The following is a 20,608-nucleotide window of genomic DNA, read 5'->3' on the forward strand; positions in this document are numbered from 1 at the left end:
CCCGCGCGGGTCTCGGATGGACCGGCTCAGCCGGTCCATCACTTTCCTAATTTGGATTTCCAAATTAGGAAACAATCCAAAATTTGAATTTCAAATTTCAAATTTGAAATTGGTGGAGAGAGGGATTGGCCGGATGGGAATGGTTGCCGGCAAGGTGGGCGGCCGGAGGTTGGAAGCTTGGCCGGTGGCGGGAATCTCTAGGGAGGCCGGCGGCAAGGGCTATGGTGAAATTTTTTGTGGAACTTTCTAGTGGTTGGGAGAAGGGAAATGGAAGAGACGAAAGACTAGAGTTAGCAATTACCTACAGAACTCACTAAGAGATCTCAAATGAAGAACTCACCAAGAGATCCTCATGCACTCACAAAGAGAACATAAAAGAAATTTCATTCATCAAATCAATAATCCAACAATACAAACTACAAAGACCAAGCCTTTATATAGGCTCAACAAGCATAAGAAAATAAAAGACGACGTTGCCCTTGGGCTACAACAAACACTACTTCCCTCATAGGGGTACAAATGGAAAAAAAAAAGGAAATACAAATGACATGAATAAAATAAAGTCTAAAAAATAAAGCTGCTGAATCATGGCCGTCGCTCGACGACCTCTCCGATGGTACGTGTGTCGGAACCTTCTGCGGATGTCCTCATCACTTGGTTTCCTGCTTTGCCTCATTGACTGACCTATGCAGTCCATTGCACAGGATAAAACTGTTGACCAAATCTTCCCTATGCAGTCCATTGCACATGATTGCATTGAAACTTCTTTGATTTGCAGCTCCTGATTTTCTTAAATCAAGTTGAATAAATACTTGGCTGATAATCATAACATTAAGGATAATTTGCTTCTGTTATTGATTAAGACTTTTTCACCACTGTTTTTTGCCATTATTCACTTTAGTTTATCTGGGACCTCATTATGATAAAACTTGTCCAACTGAAAATTCGCTTTTTTTTCCTCTTCCAGGTCTACTAGACATGAAAGCACTAAATGTCCTTCATGCAGAATCAAAAAACAGCGGAGTCTATGCTTTTTGATCGTTTTTGGTTAAATTTGTAGTTTTCTTGATGCTTTCTGAAGTGTCAAACTGCTTATCTGTACGAATGCATAGTATATAATGAACTGTAATTTGGTTGCTCTGATTCTTGACTTCAGCAACTAAAACTTGTTCCCTGGCTTCTTCTTCAGCTTGTTTAATCCATCTTTTCTAACATCAAACGCATAGTATATGGATGCAGATTAGTAAGTGGTGGCGACTTATCTGAGAGCTTTCAGAGGCTATAAACGGAAGTAATAAGAGGTACAGAACCATCATATCTTTAGCTCTCCCTCATTTTTTTTCTTCTCTGCTAAATTTATTTACTGCATAACCATATGAATTGGTTTCCTTTGTTTTATGAGTTGCTTTTGTTACTGAATTCGTGTTCATCACACTAATTTAGTAATTTATGCTCGCTATGTTCTATAAAAATATGTGATTCTTCATATGCACATTTTGTATGATTTTATGAATTGATAACAGGCAACACATCTAATTTCAAGCTCAGTCAGCCCTTGCTATATGCTTGGTTAATCACATTTCAAGCAGAATTAGGCTTACCTATAAATTTGTCTAATTGATATGACTTATTAAATTAGCATATTAGACAAATTTATAGGTAAGCCTAATTCTTGTTGTGATGCCTTAAGTCCTGTATGAGAAAAGTGAAATGTTGTAATAGATAGTCGACAACTTACATAAAATTTGTCGAATAATTATGATATTAATCTTTTAATATATTATTTTAATGCTTGGGTATTCTTTGAATGTGACTTGTTGTACGACCTGAATTCAATACGAAGTGTGCAAGAGTCATTGCACTGGCACCTGCATATTGTGTTAAATAAGCATGGGTTTTAACATCACAAACGGATGTGGGTAAAGAATTAAATTCATAAAATTAAAATTGAGATAGGAACTTAGAATATAAATTTTCTTACGGACAACTTAATTGAATTAATAGATATTATTATTCATTAATAGAATTGGAGATAAAATTATAGCAATAAATATTGTTGCTATTGTTAAGATTATTAGTATTATAAATATTTATGTTCATCAAGTTTAGATATGTCTTTTAAATTAAAATTTTGGAATGACATAAAAAAATTTATATAAAAATTATTTCATGAAGAAAGTTTTTATTTGAGGAGATTAAAATGAAGATATTGGTAGAGAAGTAAAATATTTTAAAAGCATTTATCATGGTTTTGAATTTGGAGCGATTAATGAAGGTTGTAGGATCATATTAAAATTTTCTCCAACTTATGATTTTAAGGTCTCGATTCCTTGATGAGAAAAATGAACGGTTATGTTAAGTAGTTGTCAGGCAGCCTAAAATTTATTGAATAATCATGCCATGATTTTTTTAATACATTGTGTTAAGGCTTGGACGTTCTTTGGAAGCGACATATTGTATGGCCTAAATATAATGAGAAGTGTGTAATGACAGTTGCATTGGCGCCCGGGCATGGTGTTAAATCATCAAGGGTTGTCACATCATTATTGGATGTGGATAAAGGCTTTGTTTGAGATTGTTTTTTTATTGCTTTTAAAGTAGGTTTTTAGTAAAAAAACGAACAAGAAAATTTGTACTAAAAAAATATTTTAGATATATGTACGAAAGTCGTCCCAAACGAAGCCAAAGAAGTTAGTCCATGAAAAATAGAACTAGTATAGGAATTTATAAAATAGTTCTTTTATATGCAAATTAATGAAATTAATAGATATTATAATTCATACGAAGATAAATATTATATACATTTAGGAAATAAAATGGGTTGGAGAGAAGGCTAAGAAGATTAATAGTTTAGTGTTTAAACTATGATATTCAAGTATGAGTTATATTAGAAGTGGCATAGATGTGACTATAGATAAGAGTTTAAAGAATAATGTGATAGAAATTAATAGAATTAAAGATAAAATTATAGCTTCAAAGATTATTGTTAATGCTAAAATTATTAATATCATAAGTTCTTATGCTACTCAAGTAGGGTTGAATGTGTTTAATTAAACTTTTGACATGACTTAGAAAAATTAATATAAAATATATCTCTAGGAGAAAGTTTATTTTTTTGTGGAGATTTTAATAGTCATGTTGGTAGAGGTAAATTTTTTTAAAAACATTCATAGTGGTTATGAGTTTGGACTGACTAATTAAGGTAATATAATTATATTAGATTTTTCTCTAGTTTGGAGCGACATGTTATTGTAATGTAGAGCTTAGTAATAGGAAAGTAGGCCCAACCAGATATGTTGGATTGGTATGATGCAAATATAAGCATAGTGCTTATAATATCAAATTTGAAGAGATGATTTATCATGAGGGGTTTTTAATAGTATATGTTTTACTTACTCTTTTAAGATTCTCATAAGATAACAGACTTTGGGAGTTCATAGTGATATTGAGTTTGGAATATTTAATCAATCCTTCTTCACGCTTGATTGAGCAGTTACTGATGCATATGTTCTGAATAGCATCAATATAAAAGAATCATTATGAAATATATTGTATTTACATTCCATCAATTAAAAATAATTTATCCAAATAATATTTCATTTAATTTTTTTAATTTTAAATTAAGTGATTGAATCCCCACCAAAGCTTATTTTTATTGAGTAGGATAATTGTTGTAGTTGAAATAGGCAATACTAATATTTGCAAGTAAACATTCTTCCTCATGGGATTAATATACTACTATATCATTATATTACTTGATCTGATGCATATGCTTGCGTATATCAAGTGGGGTCTTTATAATTTTTATATCAAAGAAAATCTAAATATTATTTAGGGATTGATAGAGTCCTAAATCATTTTCATAATTCTTTAGGTTACTCCACTACCTCCATCAAGACCCATAACTATACTCGGACAATAGAGACTTGATTTTTCACTGAAATTACTTTTTTAGAACAAAATGAAGTATTATTCGTAAAGATAGGTATTATATCTAAAAAAAATTCAACAACAAAAACAAGCATTTGTCCCACTACGTGGGGTTGGCTACATGAATCCTTTTTCGCCATTGTGTCATGTTAAAAGTCAAATTCTCATTTAAATCTAATAAAGAAATATCATTTCTAATATTTTATAACCAAGTCTTTTTAGGTCTACCTTTATCTTTCTTAACATAAGTCAAATCTAAAACCTCAACTTTCCTAACCGAGTCACCGGAAGGCCACCGTTTAATCTAACCAATCCATCTAAGGCGGCTCTCTCTAATCTTATCTTCCACTGGAGCTACTCCAATCTTTTCACGTATATGCTTATTTCATATCCTATCTCTGAGGGTAAAGCCACTCATCCACCTAAGCATCCTCATCTCTGCAACAATCAACAATTAACTTAGTATTATGGTTTTCTTTTAATGGCGAACATTTGGCACCATAAAACATTTTAGTTCTCACAACCATCTTATAAAATTTCCCCTTAAGTTTGAGGGGGACTTTTCTATTGCACAACAAGCCTGATGCATTCCTTCACTTCAACCATCCAACTTGAATTCTATTGATAATATCCCCATCTATTTCACCATCACTCTGAACAATAGATCCAACATATCTAAAAAAAATCAACATTGAAAAAAAAAAATTACGAGCAAAATTTTGTCAAAGTCTTCTGATATTCTTAGTTGCCGAAAAAAAATCTCAAAAAGATTGAAAATCTTTTTAGTTGTTTAATTTGCAACCAAACTTAATACTAGTGTGTTTAACATAAAGATTTTGGAAATATCTACAAAGTGTAAGGGTTGAAAAATCATTAGAGCATTCATTTAGTAGTATATAAAACGGTTAGAGCATCTATCTCCAGAGAAAGATTAGCTTTAGTAATGTTGTATTAAATTTTAGCATTTGATGCTCAAAACTTCATTTTGGATGGAATATTAACCTTTTTTTCTGTTTAAGAGGTGATCTCTTTGTTAATGCCATCCATTTGAAAGAGTTGATTCAATAGTGAGGAGCTTTAGGTTGACCTTTATGTGAAATAAATTAATCACAGTGCATATGACAGAAGCATTGAAAATCAGTGAAGAATTAATGCATATTATTAATGGCTTCTTTTGTTTTTTGGTTACTATGCATTGCCTTTTGCCTGTTCTTGGTAGAATTTTAGGTACTATTTTCTTGGAGGTGGGCTTATTGTTTTGATGTTGTTTAAAAATGTTATTGACTATGTTGAAAACATCTATTATTGCAGTTTTAGCTGATGTTTGTGATCACAATCATTGGTGCCATTTTCATGTTTAGTGGTTTTGTGGCAATATTTCATTGAGACCCCTATGACTGCTCACATGTAGGCCAACTATATATTCATTTGCTTAAATAATACATTTATAAATCTTGGACAAGCAAGTGGTTTTTTCTCCAATGTCTTTCATTAAAAAAATTCAGGCGGTGCGTGGGCAGGTGGGGCAGCTTCGCGGGCAGGCAGGGCAGCCGCAGGCGGTGCGTGGGCAGGCGAGGTAGCTTCGCGGGCAGGTGGGGTAGCGCGGACAGTTCAAGTTAAACGGGTTCGTTGGTTGACCCGGCAATCCGCTGGGTCAACCCGAACCCGACCCGTTTTTCAAACGGGTCGAATCCGGGAACCCGAACCCGACCCGTTTTGAAATCGGGTCAGGTCCAACCCGGATTTTTCGGGTTGGGTTTTCGTGTCGTGTCAAATATTGACACCCTTAGCCTCAAATATCCATGACAATGGAAGTATCAATATTTTCATGAATGGTTGTTGACCACCAATGGTGTAAAAGAGAACTAGATGTGTCTTATTATATGATTTCTCATAAAGAAAAATTGTATAAGAACATCATTCAAGTCATAAAACCTCTAGATGGTTGTCATTCAACAATTGGAGAGGGGAGAAGAGACCAAAATGGTGCAAATAGAATGAAAACCTCAATTTCATTCACTTGTTTTCATAGGGGTTGTTGTTAGCCTTAACTAAAATTTAATATATTTAAAATTGAAATTGACAATTTGAGGGAAGGCGACATTTTTGCATGTCGCATGATGCTCGTTTGATGGATCTTTTTAATTTGAATTTTCCTTAGGAAAGGGAGGAGGAGCTGATCACTTGATTTTGAGCATAAAATCACCATTGGAACACATCTATAATGGCATCTTTTTAGCTTTTGCATGGCACCCCTTTTTTTTGATTTTGCATCAAAAGTTGGTCATATAAATGTATGTGATATGAGATGAATAGATTTTCATCATATATATATATTTTTTTTGAGAAATTAGGGGCAATGATCAAACACACACACAACGCATACGCGAGACTCGATCTTAGAACTTTTTAGTTGAAATTAAAGTAAATTATAAAAATTTAAATTCAAAATTGAAATTTAAAATATTAAAAATTTTCCTTAATGTAAAACTTATTGTTCTCTTCCACTTCATGAACTCTACCTTTTAGAATAATTTTGAACAACATGAAAGTATTATAGTAGGGTTTTTTTTTTATACTAGCATTTTTATGGGCATGATTAAATGGTTATGTGGAGGAATTAATAATAGTGGTCAACCATTAGCCATGGAAGAGGGTAAGAATGATGAAAAGAAATTGAAAAAGCCTTGAAGTAAGGTATTAAAGAAAAAATTTATAAAGACTTGGAGCTCTAATCAAAGCATTTAAAAGATTTCTTAAATAATTTTTGAAAATTTTGAATTCAATTTTACGTATTTTTGGATTTGAAAAAATGTAAAAAAATTTGTTTAATCCCGGACGTGCGAGATCACACGGGTTCTGATTGCCCCAGCTCAATGTTCAGTGTGATATCGCACGTGCGACCACTATATGTAAATTACCCTTCTCTGATTCTTTCGGACAAACCCTAACCAAAATGGTGTGGAAGAGAAGAAAGCTCGCGCCCGATGTTATCGAGGTGAAGTTGGTGAAGGGGCAGCCCCCTATCGAACCCTCCTACAACGAGGACGAAATTAGTCAAGAAGAAGAAGAGGAGGACGATGATGATGATGAAGATGAAGTAGAAGATGATGAAGATGAAGATGAAGATGAAGATGAAGACGAAGATGAAGAAGAATCAGAAGAAGATGAGGAGGAACAAAATAATGAAGTCAAGGACGAAGAGGAGGAGGACTTCTCGAGCAAAGATTCCATACGTAAGCTACTCGAGCCTTTCGGCAAGAACCAATTGATCGAAATCTTTAAGGAGGCCGTCGTCAAGAATCCCTCTCTCCTCTCCCGCATAGCGAAAGAGGCCGAGGCCGATACCGTCCACAGAAAAATCTTCGTCCGTGGTCTTGGCTGGGATGCCACCTCCGAGAGTTTAGCCGCTGCATTCTCCCCCTTTGGCCAGGTTGAGAATTGCAGGGTCATCATGAGCCAATCCACGGGACGATCTAAAGGCTATGGTTTCGTTGTCTTTCGCACCCGCGCTGCGGCCCAGCGGGCCCTGAAGGAACCCCTGAAGAATATCGGTGGCCGCCTTACCAAATGCCATCTCGCTTACTTGGGCCCCACTGCCGTCGCCGGGCAAGCCTCTTCGGATACCTCCGGTAGGAAGTTATATGTAGGCCATGTGGGAAGCAATGTTAACCCTGAACGCCTTCTTGCATTCTTTTCTAAATTTGGAGAGATTGAGCTTGGACCGCTTGGGTCTGATCCGGCAACGGGGAAGTTCCGTGGCTATGCACTTTTTATCTACAAGACGGTGGAAGGGTTAAATAAAGCTTTGGAGGAGCCAAAGAAGTACTTTGAGGGGTTTGAGCTGGAATGCCGAAAGGCATATGAAGGGCTTAATAAGAATAATAATACTCAGATTGCACCAGTAGTTACAACTGAAACTGTGCCTACTGGGATGAAGGCAAATGATTTTGCTCAGAGTTATGGTTCTGCGGCTGCTTTGATGGGGCAGAATTTAGCCCCAGGTCCAACAACAGTTATTCCACCGAATGTTGGGGTTGGGCTGCTTAATCCTGTAGCAGGCTTGTATCCTGCATTGAGTGGGGGAGTTGGTGTTTCTCATCAGCCTTACACAGTTGGAGGTGCTGGCATTCCTCCACAGTCTTATGCTGTTGGACCAGTTGGATCAGCTAGTAGGGGATCTGGGATTAGTGTAAACAGTATAAGCCCGAGCGTAATCGGGAATTATGGATCCCTAGCAGCGGTCCATGGTTTGGGAGCTTACCAGAATTCAGCACCTTCTGCACCTACGAGGCCTCAGACAGGAATTGGTTCTTGGGGAGCAAGTAGGTTGGCACCTTTCTACGGGCAGTAAGGTATGTGAATTTCATCATCATTTATGTAATCTTTTTTTTCTAAATGGATTCTTGAGGAAATTTATCATTTATAATTCTGGCTATTTGATGGCTTTTACTAAAGGACTAGTACTTGTGAAATTGATGTTGTCATTGTGCAATAAAATATGGGTTTAAATTAACAAGACTTCCTAGGGAGCATCCTATTAACTCTTTTACTGAGGTTTGATGCATCTTTAATGCTTTAGTGAACTTAAGGCTATTTGCGTTTATTCCAGTTGCTGTGATTTGGATCCCCTATTTCTATTTAAAACATGAAATTTTGTTAGGTGTTATTTTCTGTAATATTCCATTCTTCTTTATGTGATGATATGTTTTTATTATTTTTATAGCCTTTGGAACTCTGTTTTCTTGTTTTAAAAGGATAATTGCTATTATGATGAATGCCTTAATTTATCATTTCAATTTCTCACACAATGTACTTGCACTTTATTTTTCTTTAATTTGTTTTCAATTTTAATGCCTTCCTGATTTTGTTTAGTTGGGTGGACATAGTAACATATAATGGTAGTCTTAATTCATTCTGAGTTTGAATTATTTTGGAGGATCTATGTAGCTAGCTTTGACTCTTAACTTTAATCCGTGTAACTATTTGGTTCTGTTATTTTTATTTGTGAAAATTGAATATTTTTTATTTAGTATTTTGCTTCCATTAGGAAAAGGAAACAAAAGGGAAGACCTAATGAGATTGTTCAAGTTATTAATAGCAATAACAGTGAGGAATGCACTATGGAAACAGCTGATATCAGTAATATTATAAAATAATGCATGGCTATAAAGTTTTTAACATTGGAATGATAATGTTCCTATATAGATGTATTTTGCTAGGATTTGTATAGAGATACATTTGAAAAGTACACTCTCGGCAATGTGTTTTTCTTAGTTGATGCATTCATGATTTTTTCAACCTTGCTTAATTTGATTGATGGGCTTTCTCCTTTATGTTAAGTTGATTTGTGTCTATCTTCTAGAATGGACATCAAATTTTGACATACCATAGGTTCATAATAAAAAAGCATCTGTGAGAACATTGTCGTTGCCAAGTCTCAAGCCCTGGATGAGAAAAGTGGAGGGTTACATTAAGTAGTTGATAGTAAGTGTAAAATTTGTCACACAATCATGACATTGATGTTGTTGTATTTTTAAGTGGCAACATCCTAACTTATAAGTGGAGTAATTTGGTTGGGAAGAAGACATCTTTATTTTCATTATTCTAGCAATGAGAATCTACGAATAGAATCTTGCTGCTTGCTTGTTGCTCATCAATATACATGAGCTAGCAAAGAAGATATATAACATATTTAGCTAAGGATATTCAATTGTGGACTGATCTTTTATTTTTAGATTCAAGAGTTCCCCTGATTTTCTTATATTGTTCTCTTGCCTTTGGCGCCTTATATTTCAAGGCCTTACATTATAGTGTAGATATTAACTTATAATATGAGCTTGGTGAACTTGAAATATGAGTATGATGTTATTTTTTTTGCTAGATGTTATTTTTTAATCATGGATTTTTGCATAACAGCATTAAGTTATATTTTCATGTTAGAACTCTTGAACTTTCTGTTTTCATCATCCATCATCCATCATCAGCTTGGCTCTACTGTTTCAGTTCTACTTTGTGATTCCTCATTTTCCATACCATTTTGAACAACTTCTAACCTTGTAACCTTTGGTTTGTCTCTTCTCATTCCTAGCTTCTTGATACTAATTTTATAATGAGCACAATTTTTACCATTTCTTGTATCTCTAAACCATCAAGTCTCTTTTTAATTTATTAATCTTTAATATATGTCAGTCTAATCATCCCTTAATTTATATTTTTCTTTTCTGCTATAAGTCCATCTTAACATTCTCATTTCTACCATACTTAATTTAGTTATCAATGATTTTTTTAGTTGCGAAACATTTAAATCCATATAATATTGTCGACTTAATTGTTGTTGTATAACATTTACATTTAAGTTTCATTAATATTCTCTTATCATAAAAAAAATTCTATATTACTTCTCCATCTTAACAATATAATTTTTAACTCTAGAAGTTTTCGTTATCTGGATTTAAATAATTTTATATAATGGACCCAAGATACCCTATTAAATCTGGATAGCACTTTTTTAAAAATATTGATTAATATTTGTTTCATATTATTTTTTTTTTCTACTAATTTTAAGTATTGTATCTTTTATATATTTTCTCCATTCTATTTTAATACTTATTTAATTGCATGTCATTTGTGAAAGCATACACCAAGACACATTACTTTGAATATTCTTTGTAAGCATCACTATTATAAATATAAAAGATATGGAGTTAATGCTATTCTTGATATAAATCTAGCACAATTTCAAAATTCTTAGGTCACTCCACAACTATATTAGTCAGCGCTCCATCAGGTATATATTTGATAACATCAATGCACAACACACACCTTTCTACTTCAGTGCACACAAAATCATTTCTTATTATACTTGATTATATGCTTTCTTATGATCAATAAAAATCATATAAAGATTTATTTTTTGCTAAAAATATTTTTTCATTATTTGTCTTAACCCAAAAATCAGTTCTATAATGCATCTTTTTGAAATGAAGTCAAATTGGTTTTCCAAAATTGTCGATTTTTACAAGCTTATGTTCTATAGCACTTCTTAAAAGTTTGATTCGTCTATGGTTAGCATAATTTTGAAAATGTCCTTTGTTTTTAAATATTGGTATCAAAATGTTTGTTCTCTAATCATATGGCATTCTCTCAGTTTTCAAAATTATATTAAAATTAATGTATTAATCATATCATTGCAATATTTCGTATAATTGTTCAAATATCAATGTGAATCTCATGTAAACCTTAAGCTTTTTCTTGATGTATCCTATTTAGAGCTAACTTCATTTCGTTTATTTTTATGGATCAATCTATGATATATTTATTATATTATAAATAAATAGGGGGGGGATTGTGACTTTGGTCATTCAAGTCATTAAAAAGAGTACACATTTTATGAATCTCTGGTCTATTATTCAAATCGGTGGGGATATTATTAATAGAATTCAAGTTTGACATTTGAAGTGGAGGAATGCAGCAAGTCTTTTGTGTGATAGATAAGTATTTCTCAAACTTAAAAGAAAAAAAATTCTATAAGATGGTGGTGAAACCTACAATGCTTTATGGCGTAGAATATTGACTATTAAAAAAGAAGCATAAACTTAAGTGTTACAGAGATAAAAAAAATTGTTACAAAGAAGAGGATGTTAAGGTGGATGAGTGGCTTTGCACTTAGAGAAAGAATGCGAAATGAGCATATAAGTGAAAAGGGCAGTTCTAGTGGAAGATAAGATTAGAGAGAGGCGCCTTTGATGGTTGGGTCATGTAAAACGTTGGCCTTTCGATGACCCGGTTAGGAGAGTAGATGTATTAGATATGTCTTATGTTACAGGTAGAGGTAGACCTAAAAAGACTTGGTTAGAACGTATTAGAAATTATTTTTTTATATTAGATTTAAATGAGAATTTTACTCTTACTGAGATGCAATAGAGAATAATGATTCACGTAGCTGACCCCACATAGTGGGATAAAGTTTGATGTTGTTGTTGTTGTATATTGTTCATTATGGTCTTTTAAAATAATTGTTTCTTTTAAGCTTTTATTTAGTAATTTCTCAAAGTGTATTTTTCATATTTTTATTAGTGTACAATCTATTTTTAAACTCTTCTAGCACTTGTACAACAATTATCTTAATTGAACTAAGAATCTTGGTCCACCTTTTGTTTGGTGCAACTAAACAGTTATAATTCACATGTTCTAATAATTTGTGTTGAAATATTAACAATTACTCACATTTTAAATTTTATCATCTTTGCTGAAGATTTTTTTTACTGTTTACTGTATATTCTAAATTCTATCACTCTACATTTATTGCAAGAAGAATTTTCTTTTCTTCTTAATATGAGAAATTTATTTGTGATGTGATGGCTTTATTTAACTAAGTATTTGCCTTATTTCTTTAATATTGCTTGCTATTACAAGATTATAGATTAATATAAAAATAAAATTAGTTTTTCCCACTCGTTTTTATCTCCCATCCTACTAATACCTATATATCCTGTTAAATCATCTCAATTAAATAACCATTGTTTACCATAGTATTCCATCCATCTCTTCTTAAAATTGATTTTATTAAACTATCTTCTAGTTTAACATGTGGTGCATATATAAGTATTAATCACGTTTATAATACTCTCGCAAATAATTACTTCAGTAGTATTCTCCCTATCACTAACCTTATTACTCAACAATTTTTTTTTGAACTCTTTATGCACTATTATTCTAACCTTATTTCTATTGTATAACTTTTTAATATCTAATAACTTACAAATTTTCTCTGTCTTAAGTTTCTTTTTTTTTGCAAATAAATAATATACTTTTTATAATATTGTGTTTTGTGATTCTCTTGAAAGTGCTCTGATATTAATTGAAAGTGTACGACACACTCGAAAGGGGGGTGATTGGCATGCCTTTAAAAAATTTCTAATTGTATTGAAGCATTTATAAATAAAAAAACACGAAATTGAAAATCATAGATTGTACATGACAATATATATTTTGCATTTTTTTTTGTTATATGCTTGGTTGTGACATCATTTTTGCTCTTATTTAAATCAAAGAAAATTATTTTAACTTTTTATAATTTATTATTTTAGTCTTATTTTGAAGATGAAGGAAACAAATGGTGTTCTTTTTTAAAAGGCTTCGGTATAATTAGAAATTTGAAAAAGGCACACCAATACCCCCTCCCTCTTGGGTGTTTTGTACGGTTTTAATTAGTATCAGAGCACTTTTACATCCCATATTTTTCATTTCAATAGATTTTCTACTCATGCATTTTCCCTATGATAGACCTTACTTTTTTTTCAAAGTCATACAATAATTTTCTTATAGATACGACACTCTAGTAGATTTGATTGTGAAAAGCTTCATCTCATTATATAAATTTTAAAAAGTGTTGCGAATATGTTTTTCAGGGAATATGATTTTGATGATGGTAAACACAAAAAATAATTGAAGCAGTTCAAAACAGTTTTAAAGGAAACAGGTGAAGAAAACAATCACAGTTCAAATAGTTCAACTAACCAAAAAAACATAACAAACTAGAAAAATGTAAATAGACTAGAATAGTACAAACTAGTACAACTACTCCCCCTTTTGACATCACAAAAAGGAGGAAAAAAGAAAAAAAAAATTACTAAACAAAATAACAACATTAAAAGAAAAAATAACATCACATAAAACACAAGTAAACTAAAAGAAAGACGACCCCTGATCATCCGAAGGAGGAGGAGGTGGTGGTGGATGTGACTAAAGTAACTGAAAAGAGTCGTGAACTGCTCTCCGAACTAGGTCCTATCCTGGTCGTGCTAGTGCTGCTGGTGAGCAACGTAGGAGTCAAAACGAGCAACGTCCTCAGTATGTTGCTGCTCCTGCGCAGCAACGTAGGTCTCGACCGTGTCTCCCACTGGTCGAATTGCTCCACCAGCTGAGAGTGCTGGCTGAGCGGAGCAGGTGCAGGAGCTGCCTCCTCGGCTACCTCGGCTTCCTCGTGCCCCGGGTGGAGACGAGTACTGTGAATAATGTGGAAGGAGTTGTTTGAGTATAATGGAGGCTGAAAATTTGGTGGAGCAGGATATTGGAGGTTGTATTTTAATTCTAAGATATATGCAATGATATGTCATAGGGAAAGATTGGACTTCCTCCTATGTCCTGGATTTCAAATACTAGTCAGATGCTTAATGTAGCAAAAAATTAAATCAGTGGCATTGAATTCACGACGAGCCAAAATGTAAAAAGTGATGATCGAAAGAAGAGGAGTAATATGAACGCGATCACCAGCTTTTGGAAGTATTGAGGTGTGAAGGACATGCTGGATTGTCTTAGCATCTTTGAGTAAAGTGCTAGACTCTCCAATGTGAAAGTGATTATTAGTGTTTCTTAGAAAGTGGTTGACCGGAGCCTAGTCGTAGTCAGGATCAGAACACAGGGTATGAAGTTTGTCCCCTGTGATGTAAAGTTGCAAAAGCTCATAACAGTCATGATATGTGATTTCGACGGGACGTCGATTCACATAGGACCTGAGAGCTGTGAAAAAAGAATTTATGCGGAGGCTAGTGAAAAATTCAAAAATAAGCTCGGAGTTGAAAGAGGCAGTGAGGGTGAGAAGGAAGGTCAAGGAAATGTGTACAAACAAATCTCGAACATGATAGGATATAATATGCGGGTTGACAGTCTGGGATATAGTGATCCCGGCTATTTTGTACCTTAAATAGGCAGCTTTGAGAGCACGCTTCCTTGACCGAACTGTCAACCCGCATATTCTGTCCTTTCCTGTTCTAGATTTGTTTGCGCACACTTCCTTGACCTTCCTTCTCACCCTCACCGTCCCTTTCAACTTCGAGCTTCTTTTTGAATTTTTTGTTAGCCTCTGCATAAATTTCTTTTTTCACTGCTCTCGGGTCCTATGTGAATCGATGTCCTGTCGAAATCACATATGAGGACTGTTAGGAGCTTTTGCAACTTTCCATCACAGGGGACAAACTCCACATCATGTGTTCTGATCCTGACTATGACTGGGCTCCGGCCAACCACTTTCTAAGAAACACTAATGCTCACTTTCACATTGGAGAGTCTAACACTTTACTCAAAGATGCTGGGACAATCCAGCATGTCCTTCACATCTCAATACTTCCAAAAGCTGGTGATCGCGTTCATATCACTCCTCTTCTTTCGATCACCACTTTTAACATTTTGGCCCGTTGTGAATTCAATGTCACTGATTTGATTTTTCACTACATTGAACATCTGACTAGTATTCGAGATCCAGGACATAGGAGGAAGCCCAATTTTGCCCTAGGACATATCATTACCTATGCCTTAGAATCAAAATACAACCTCTAATATCTTGCTCCACCAAATTTCAGCTCGCCTTCTACTCAAACAACTCCTTCCACGTTCTTCACAGTACTCGTTTGCACCCGGGGCACGAGGAAGCTGAGGAGGCAGCTCCTGTACTTGCTTCGCTCCGCCAGCACTCTCACCTGGATCAGCTGGTGGAGCGATTCAACCAGTGGGAGACACGATTTGTAATTTAGTGAGTATGATATTAGAACAATGAAGAAAATGTTTAAAAGATAAAGGACATAGAATTAGAAGATAGAGTGCATGATTTGTAATTTAGTGAGTATAATATTAACATTTATAAATTACTATTGTTAGATGACATGATGATATCCATATGTGATATGGTTTAGTATCTTGAATTATTACACAATAGATTGATGATATAAATAATGACATAGTTAAGGTTTTGTGGTTAAAATGAAGTGTCTTGGAATTATAATATGATAAGAGGATAATATGGATAATTGGTATCTTTAATCTATACATGGAAAATATTATTTTTTAAAATTATGTTCATAACGACCATGTGCAAATTTGTTTTTAGCAACAATACTTCTAAAAAAAATTTGAGGAAATCCCATTAATGTTTTTAGCAAAATTCTTTGAAAATAAAGACATTTTATAATTTAAAGAATGATTTTAAGTTATATATCTAAGAATCACCCAAAATTATAAGCATGTTTTAAAAAATCATTCAAGTTGCGTTTAGAATTGCGGTGCTTATGAAGGTTGTTGAGGCTTAAGCTTTACATCCTCCAATGAGGCTTACTCTTTTTTAAATGAGACGTACGCCTTGAGGTTTAACACTGGAGGAATTTTGTGATGGTGCGTCATTTGTATTAAATTTTCTAAATTTTAAATAATAATAATATTATTATATATTCTATTATGTCATATTACCACACACCATTGCATACTAGCACATTAGGGCTCCTTGTAGGGTTAGGATTGTGAGGCTGCAAGAGAGCTACGTCTTCTTCGTGTGTGTCGTATTCTTCTTCCTCCATATGTACGCACCTTCATGTGCATCTTCTTCCATGCCATCATACCTTATTGCGTAATAAGGCTTCGTGCAGGATTAGAGTCGAGTAGTTGTGTGTGCATCTTTTTCGCAGTGAAGAGACAACTAGAAATATAACTCCCCTTAAATGTAGGAATATAATTCTTATTATTATACTTTTGATGTTGGCATCATCTAGGATCATAATTAAGTTGATTTAATTTTAATTGTATATTTTATTTTATATAACCGACCCAAGTGTTATGTCATATCTCTAGTAGATAGTGTCATGCAACCTTAGGTTTTGATATCAAATTTAATACAAGACAACCTCATAAAAGAACAAAAATATAATAAGTAAAGAGGAAAAAATGAAAAATATTAAGAAACAATAACTTGATAAGCAACCATCACTCTCGAACAAACATGTACCTTCTCTTGGAAATATTGAAGTCTCTCACTTGATAAAAGGAATTGAATTACGATAATTTTATTTAAAAGTAATTGACCAATTTCTTACATGTGTAAGACCCCCATTTATAATTACAAAGCTTAATTGAAATCCCTTATCCATTGTTCACATCACAAACACAACAACAACAAAATCAAGCCTTTATCCCACTACGTGGGGTCGACTACATGAATCCTTTTTCTCCATTGTGTTCGGTTAAGAGTCAAATTCTCATTTAAATCTAATAAAGAAAGGTCATTTGTAATATTTTCTAACAGTCTTTTTAAGTCTACGGTCTACCTCTACCTTTCTTAACATAGGTTAAATCTAATACATCTACTCTCCTAACCGGGTCATCGGAAGGCTGTCGTTTTATATGACCAAACCATCTAAGGCGACTATCTCTAATCTTATCTTCCACTGGAGCCACTCCAACCTTTCCATGTATATGCTCATTTCATATCCAGTCTCTAAGAGTAAAGCAACTCATCCACTTGAGCATCCTCTTCTCTACAACACTTAGCTTAATATTATGCTTGTCTTTTAATGGCCAACATTCTGCGCCATAAAGCATTGCAGGTCTAACCACCATCTTATAGAATTTTCCCTTAAGTTTGAGTGACACTTTTCTATCACACAATAAGGCCCGATGCATTCCTCCACTTCTTCCATCCAATTTGAATTCTACTAATAATATCCTCGTCTATTTCACCATCACTCTGGATAATAGATGCAAGATATCTAAAGCATATACTCTTATTAATGACTTGATCGCATTATTAATCCCTTTCTTTTTTAGATTATCAATAAATATCATATGAAGATCTTCTTTATTCTCTCTATACTTCTCCATCAAATATTTCAATAAATATTTGGCTTCCATAGTAGACCTATCAAGCATGAATTCAAATTGATTTTGAGAAACATTAGTATCACATTGTAACTTATGCTCCATAACTCTCTCCCATAATTTTAAAGTATGACACATCAACTTAATTCCTCCATAATTTGCACAATCTTGTGCATCACCTTTATTCTTAAAGATATGAATCAATACATTCATTCTCCACACATCTGACATCTTTTTAATCTTCAAAATAATATTAAAAAGTTTAATAAGCCAATAAATTTCTTCATATCTTAAGCAGTTCCACACCTCTATTGGAATATCATCAGGTTAAACAGTTTTCCCAAACTTCATTTTCTTTAAAGCCCCCCTCTAACTTTAGTTTTTGTAATACGCCGATAAAAATAAAAATTTCTATTTTCATTAAGAGTTTTATGGTCACTAAAGTCCATCGTATTGTCACAATATTCATTGAAAAGCATAGCAAAATATCTCATTCACCTTTGTTGAATATCCTTTTCAAAAAAAAAAAAAAAAAAAAACTTTTTGATATTCATCTTTAATGCACTTCACTTGAACAAAATTCTTAATATAAAAAAAAAAAAAAAAAAAACTTTTTGATATTCATCTTTAATGCACTTCACTTGAACAAAATTCTTAATATTCATATGTCTTTGTTTGGCTAGCTTGTGCATATATCTTTCCCCCTCTTTAGTATCTTATATATTATATAAATCATTAAAATTTAAAGTCTTTGCATCGCAGAATGCTTTCTTAGACTCCTTACAGGCAACCTTATATCTTTTCAAATTATCAGAATTTTTACATCTAAATCAATTTTTTATAATATCACTTATTTTTGATCTTTTCTTGCACATTTTGATTCCACTACCAACTATTTTTACTATTAGAAGCTTTTCCTTTTGATACTGTAAGCACATACTCTAAGCACATCCTTTGCAACATTCTTAATATTACAAGCTATTATTTCCCACATACCATTAGATTCCTCATACACCAACAAAATCTTAATATTGTGAATCTTACTCTCAAATATATTTTTTTGTTAGAGTTTTTAAATTCCACTACCTAATCCTAGAACAATGATATACTATATTTTTCGTACTTTGCCTTTCATTTTAAAGTCCAAAACTAATAAGCAGGGTTGGGTACATAGACTTTCACTCGGAATAATTTTACAATATCTGCAATCTAAACACTCTATTTTTCTTACAATGAAATAATCAATCTGAGTTTTATTATATCTGTTATTATAAGTAATGAGATGCTCATCTCTTTTCTTAAATAAAATATTAACAATAACAAAATCATAAGCTTGATCAAAATTTAATATAGTCTTATCACCTTCATTAGCCGCTCCAAACCCATAGTCATCATGAATGCTTTTAAAATCCTCTACCTTTCTACCAACATATCCATTTAAATCTCCTAAATAAAAACTCTTTTTTCAAGAGGGTATCTTTTGTCTCAAGAAATCGGTCAGAAGACAAAACCCCTAAAGAATGACGATTGTAAATATAGCATCACTGGAGGGGTAATACATAGCAAAGGAAGGAAGATTGCCTGAGCCCATGTCACAAGCTGCTGCTATATAAACTCATCAGTGGCGCAAGCTGTAAATAGCCTCAACTGAAGTAGACCAGACCAAAATCTAGAAGCTGTAGGAGCTGCTCTGTATCACCATACATCTGTTTTTCTGCTATGTTCTATGCGTTTCGAAGAGTTTGCATTTCACTTGAAGTTACTATGAAGGCTTTCTAGTTTGACAGATATTGTCTCGTTATCATGTATTAGGGAAAAAAAAAAAAACTTGTTTTTGTATGTAGAACCACCTACTACATAAACATATTGAACAACACACGAGGTATGTTAAAAAAATATCAAGCACCTACAATAAGACATCAAGAATTTATTTACATTGCAAGAAGAAGTCACACAAGTTTTTATCTTGTACTCTTATCTTCACAAATTTGCTTTTTTTTCCTGTTCCAGGTCCACTAGGCATGAAAGCACTAAATGTCGTTCATGCAGAATAAAAAAAACAGCGGAGTCTATGCTATTTGATCGTTTTTGATTAAACTAGTAGTTTTCTTGATGCTTTATGAAGTGTCAAACTGCTTATATGTACGAATTAATAGTATACAATGAACTGTAATTTGGTTGCTCTGATTCTAAACTTCAGCAACTAAAACTTGTTCCCTGGCTTCTTCTTCAGCTTATTTAATCCATCTTTTTTAACATCAAACGCATGGTATAGGGATGCAGGGTTAGAAGTGGAGGCGGATTATCTGGAAGCTTTCAGAGGCTATAAATGGAAGTCATGAGAGTTACAGAACCATCATATCTTTAGCTCTCCTTTATTTTTTTTTCATCTGTGCTAAATTTATTTACTGCAGAACCATATGAATTGGTTTCCTTTGTTTTATGAGTGAGTTGCTTTAGTTACTGAATTCGGACTCATCACACTAATTTATGCTTAATATGCACATCTCCTATGATTTTATAATTTTATAACTGGCAACACATCTATGAGTGAATGTTTAGTATCATAAAGTCATTTTATTTTGTACTAAACTTTAAATTTATTAATGGCGTAACATTATTGAAAAAGTCTTAAGATGTAAAAAGGTTTTTTGTTGCATCCTAATTTGATTTGCAGTAAATGTGTTGATTGAATTTGTATAATTTTCAGCATTTCTTAGTAGACTTAGGCTTCGTTTGGGACGGCTTTTTTGTTGCTTCTTAAAGCAGTTTTTTAGTACAAAAATTGTAATTATTGAACTAGAAAGATGCTTTAAGAAGTAGCAAGAAAGCCGTCCCAAGGCTTCGTTTGGAACGGCTTCTTTACTGCTTAAAGCATCTTTTTACAAAGTTGTTTTAAGAAGTAATAAAAAAGCTGTCCCAATTGAAGCCTTAATGCTAGACTTTAAAGTAGTCCCCTTGCTTTTTATATAAGACTAGTTTAATTTTAGAGTATTATTTTGCCCCAATTTAATCATTTGATCTTATAAAATAA

General features: G+C 33.2%; 2 protein-coding genes across 5 annotated transcripts in view; both read left to right on the plus strand.

The window, feature by feature from the left end:
* The window catches only part of LOC110112480 (UBP1-associated protein 2A-like), a 23,949-nt gene extending 18,383 nt beyond the window's left edge, over nucleotides 1-5,566 (plus strand). Inside the window, exons 2-3 of one of the 3 annotated variants that reach the window (XR_003700837.1) lie at nucleotides 1,227-1,301; nucleotides 5,451-5,566. The gene's annotated coding sequence lies outside the window, so the exon portion shown is untranslated. Of the gene's footprint in view, nucleotides 1-967; nucleotides 1,189-1,226; nucleotides 1,302-5,450 lie in introns of those variants that run through there. The other 2 variants (XR_003700836.1, XM_020844724.2) reach the window with 2 other exon arrangements.
* Nucleotides 5,567-6,859: 1,293 nt separating this feature from the next.
* On the plus strand, nucleotides 6,860-20,129 carry LOC110112463 (UBP1-associated protein 2A). Of its 2 annotated transcripts, none has more exons than XM_020844701.2 (2): nucleotides 6,860-8,285; nucleotides 19,850-20,129. In XM_020844701.2, exon 1 carries the CDS (start codon nucleotides 6,887-6,889, stop codon nucleotides 8,282-8,284), a length of 1,398 nt encoding a protein of 465 aa, XP_020700360.1. In that variant the 5' UTR covers nucleotides 6,860-6,886; the 3' UTR covers nucleotide 8,285; nucleotides 19,850-20,129. The 2 variants fall into 2 exon arrangements, with proteins under 2 accessions (XP_020700360.1, XP_020700359.1); XM_020844700.2 differs by lacking the exon at nucleotides 19,850-20,129 and adding an exon at nucleotides 19,585-19,830.
* Nucleotides 20,130-20,608: the final 479 nt, after the last annotated feature.

This window comes from Dendrobium catenatum, unplaced genomic scaffold (assembly GCF_001605985.2).
Source record: "Dendrobium catenatum unplaced genomic scaffold, ASM160598v2 fragScaff_scaffold_621, whole genome shotgun sequence".
NCBI lineage: Eukaryota > Viridiplantae > Streptophyta > Magnoliopsida > Asparagales > Orchidaceae > Dendrobium > Dendrobium catenatum.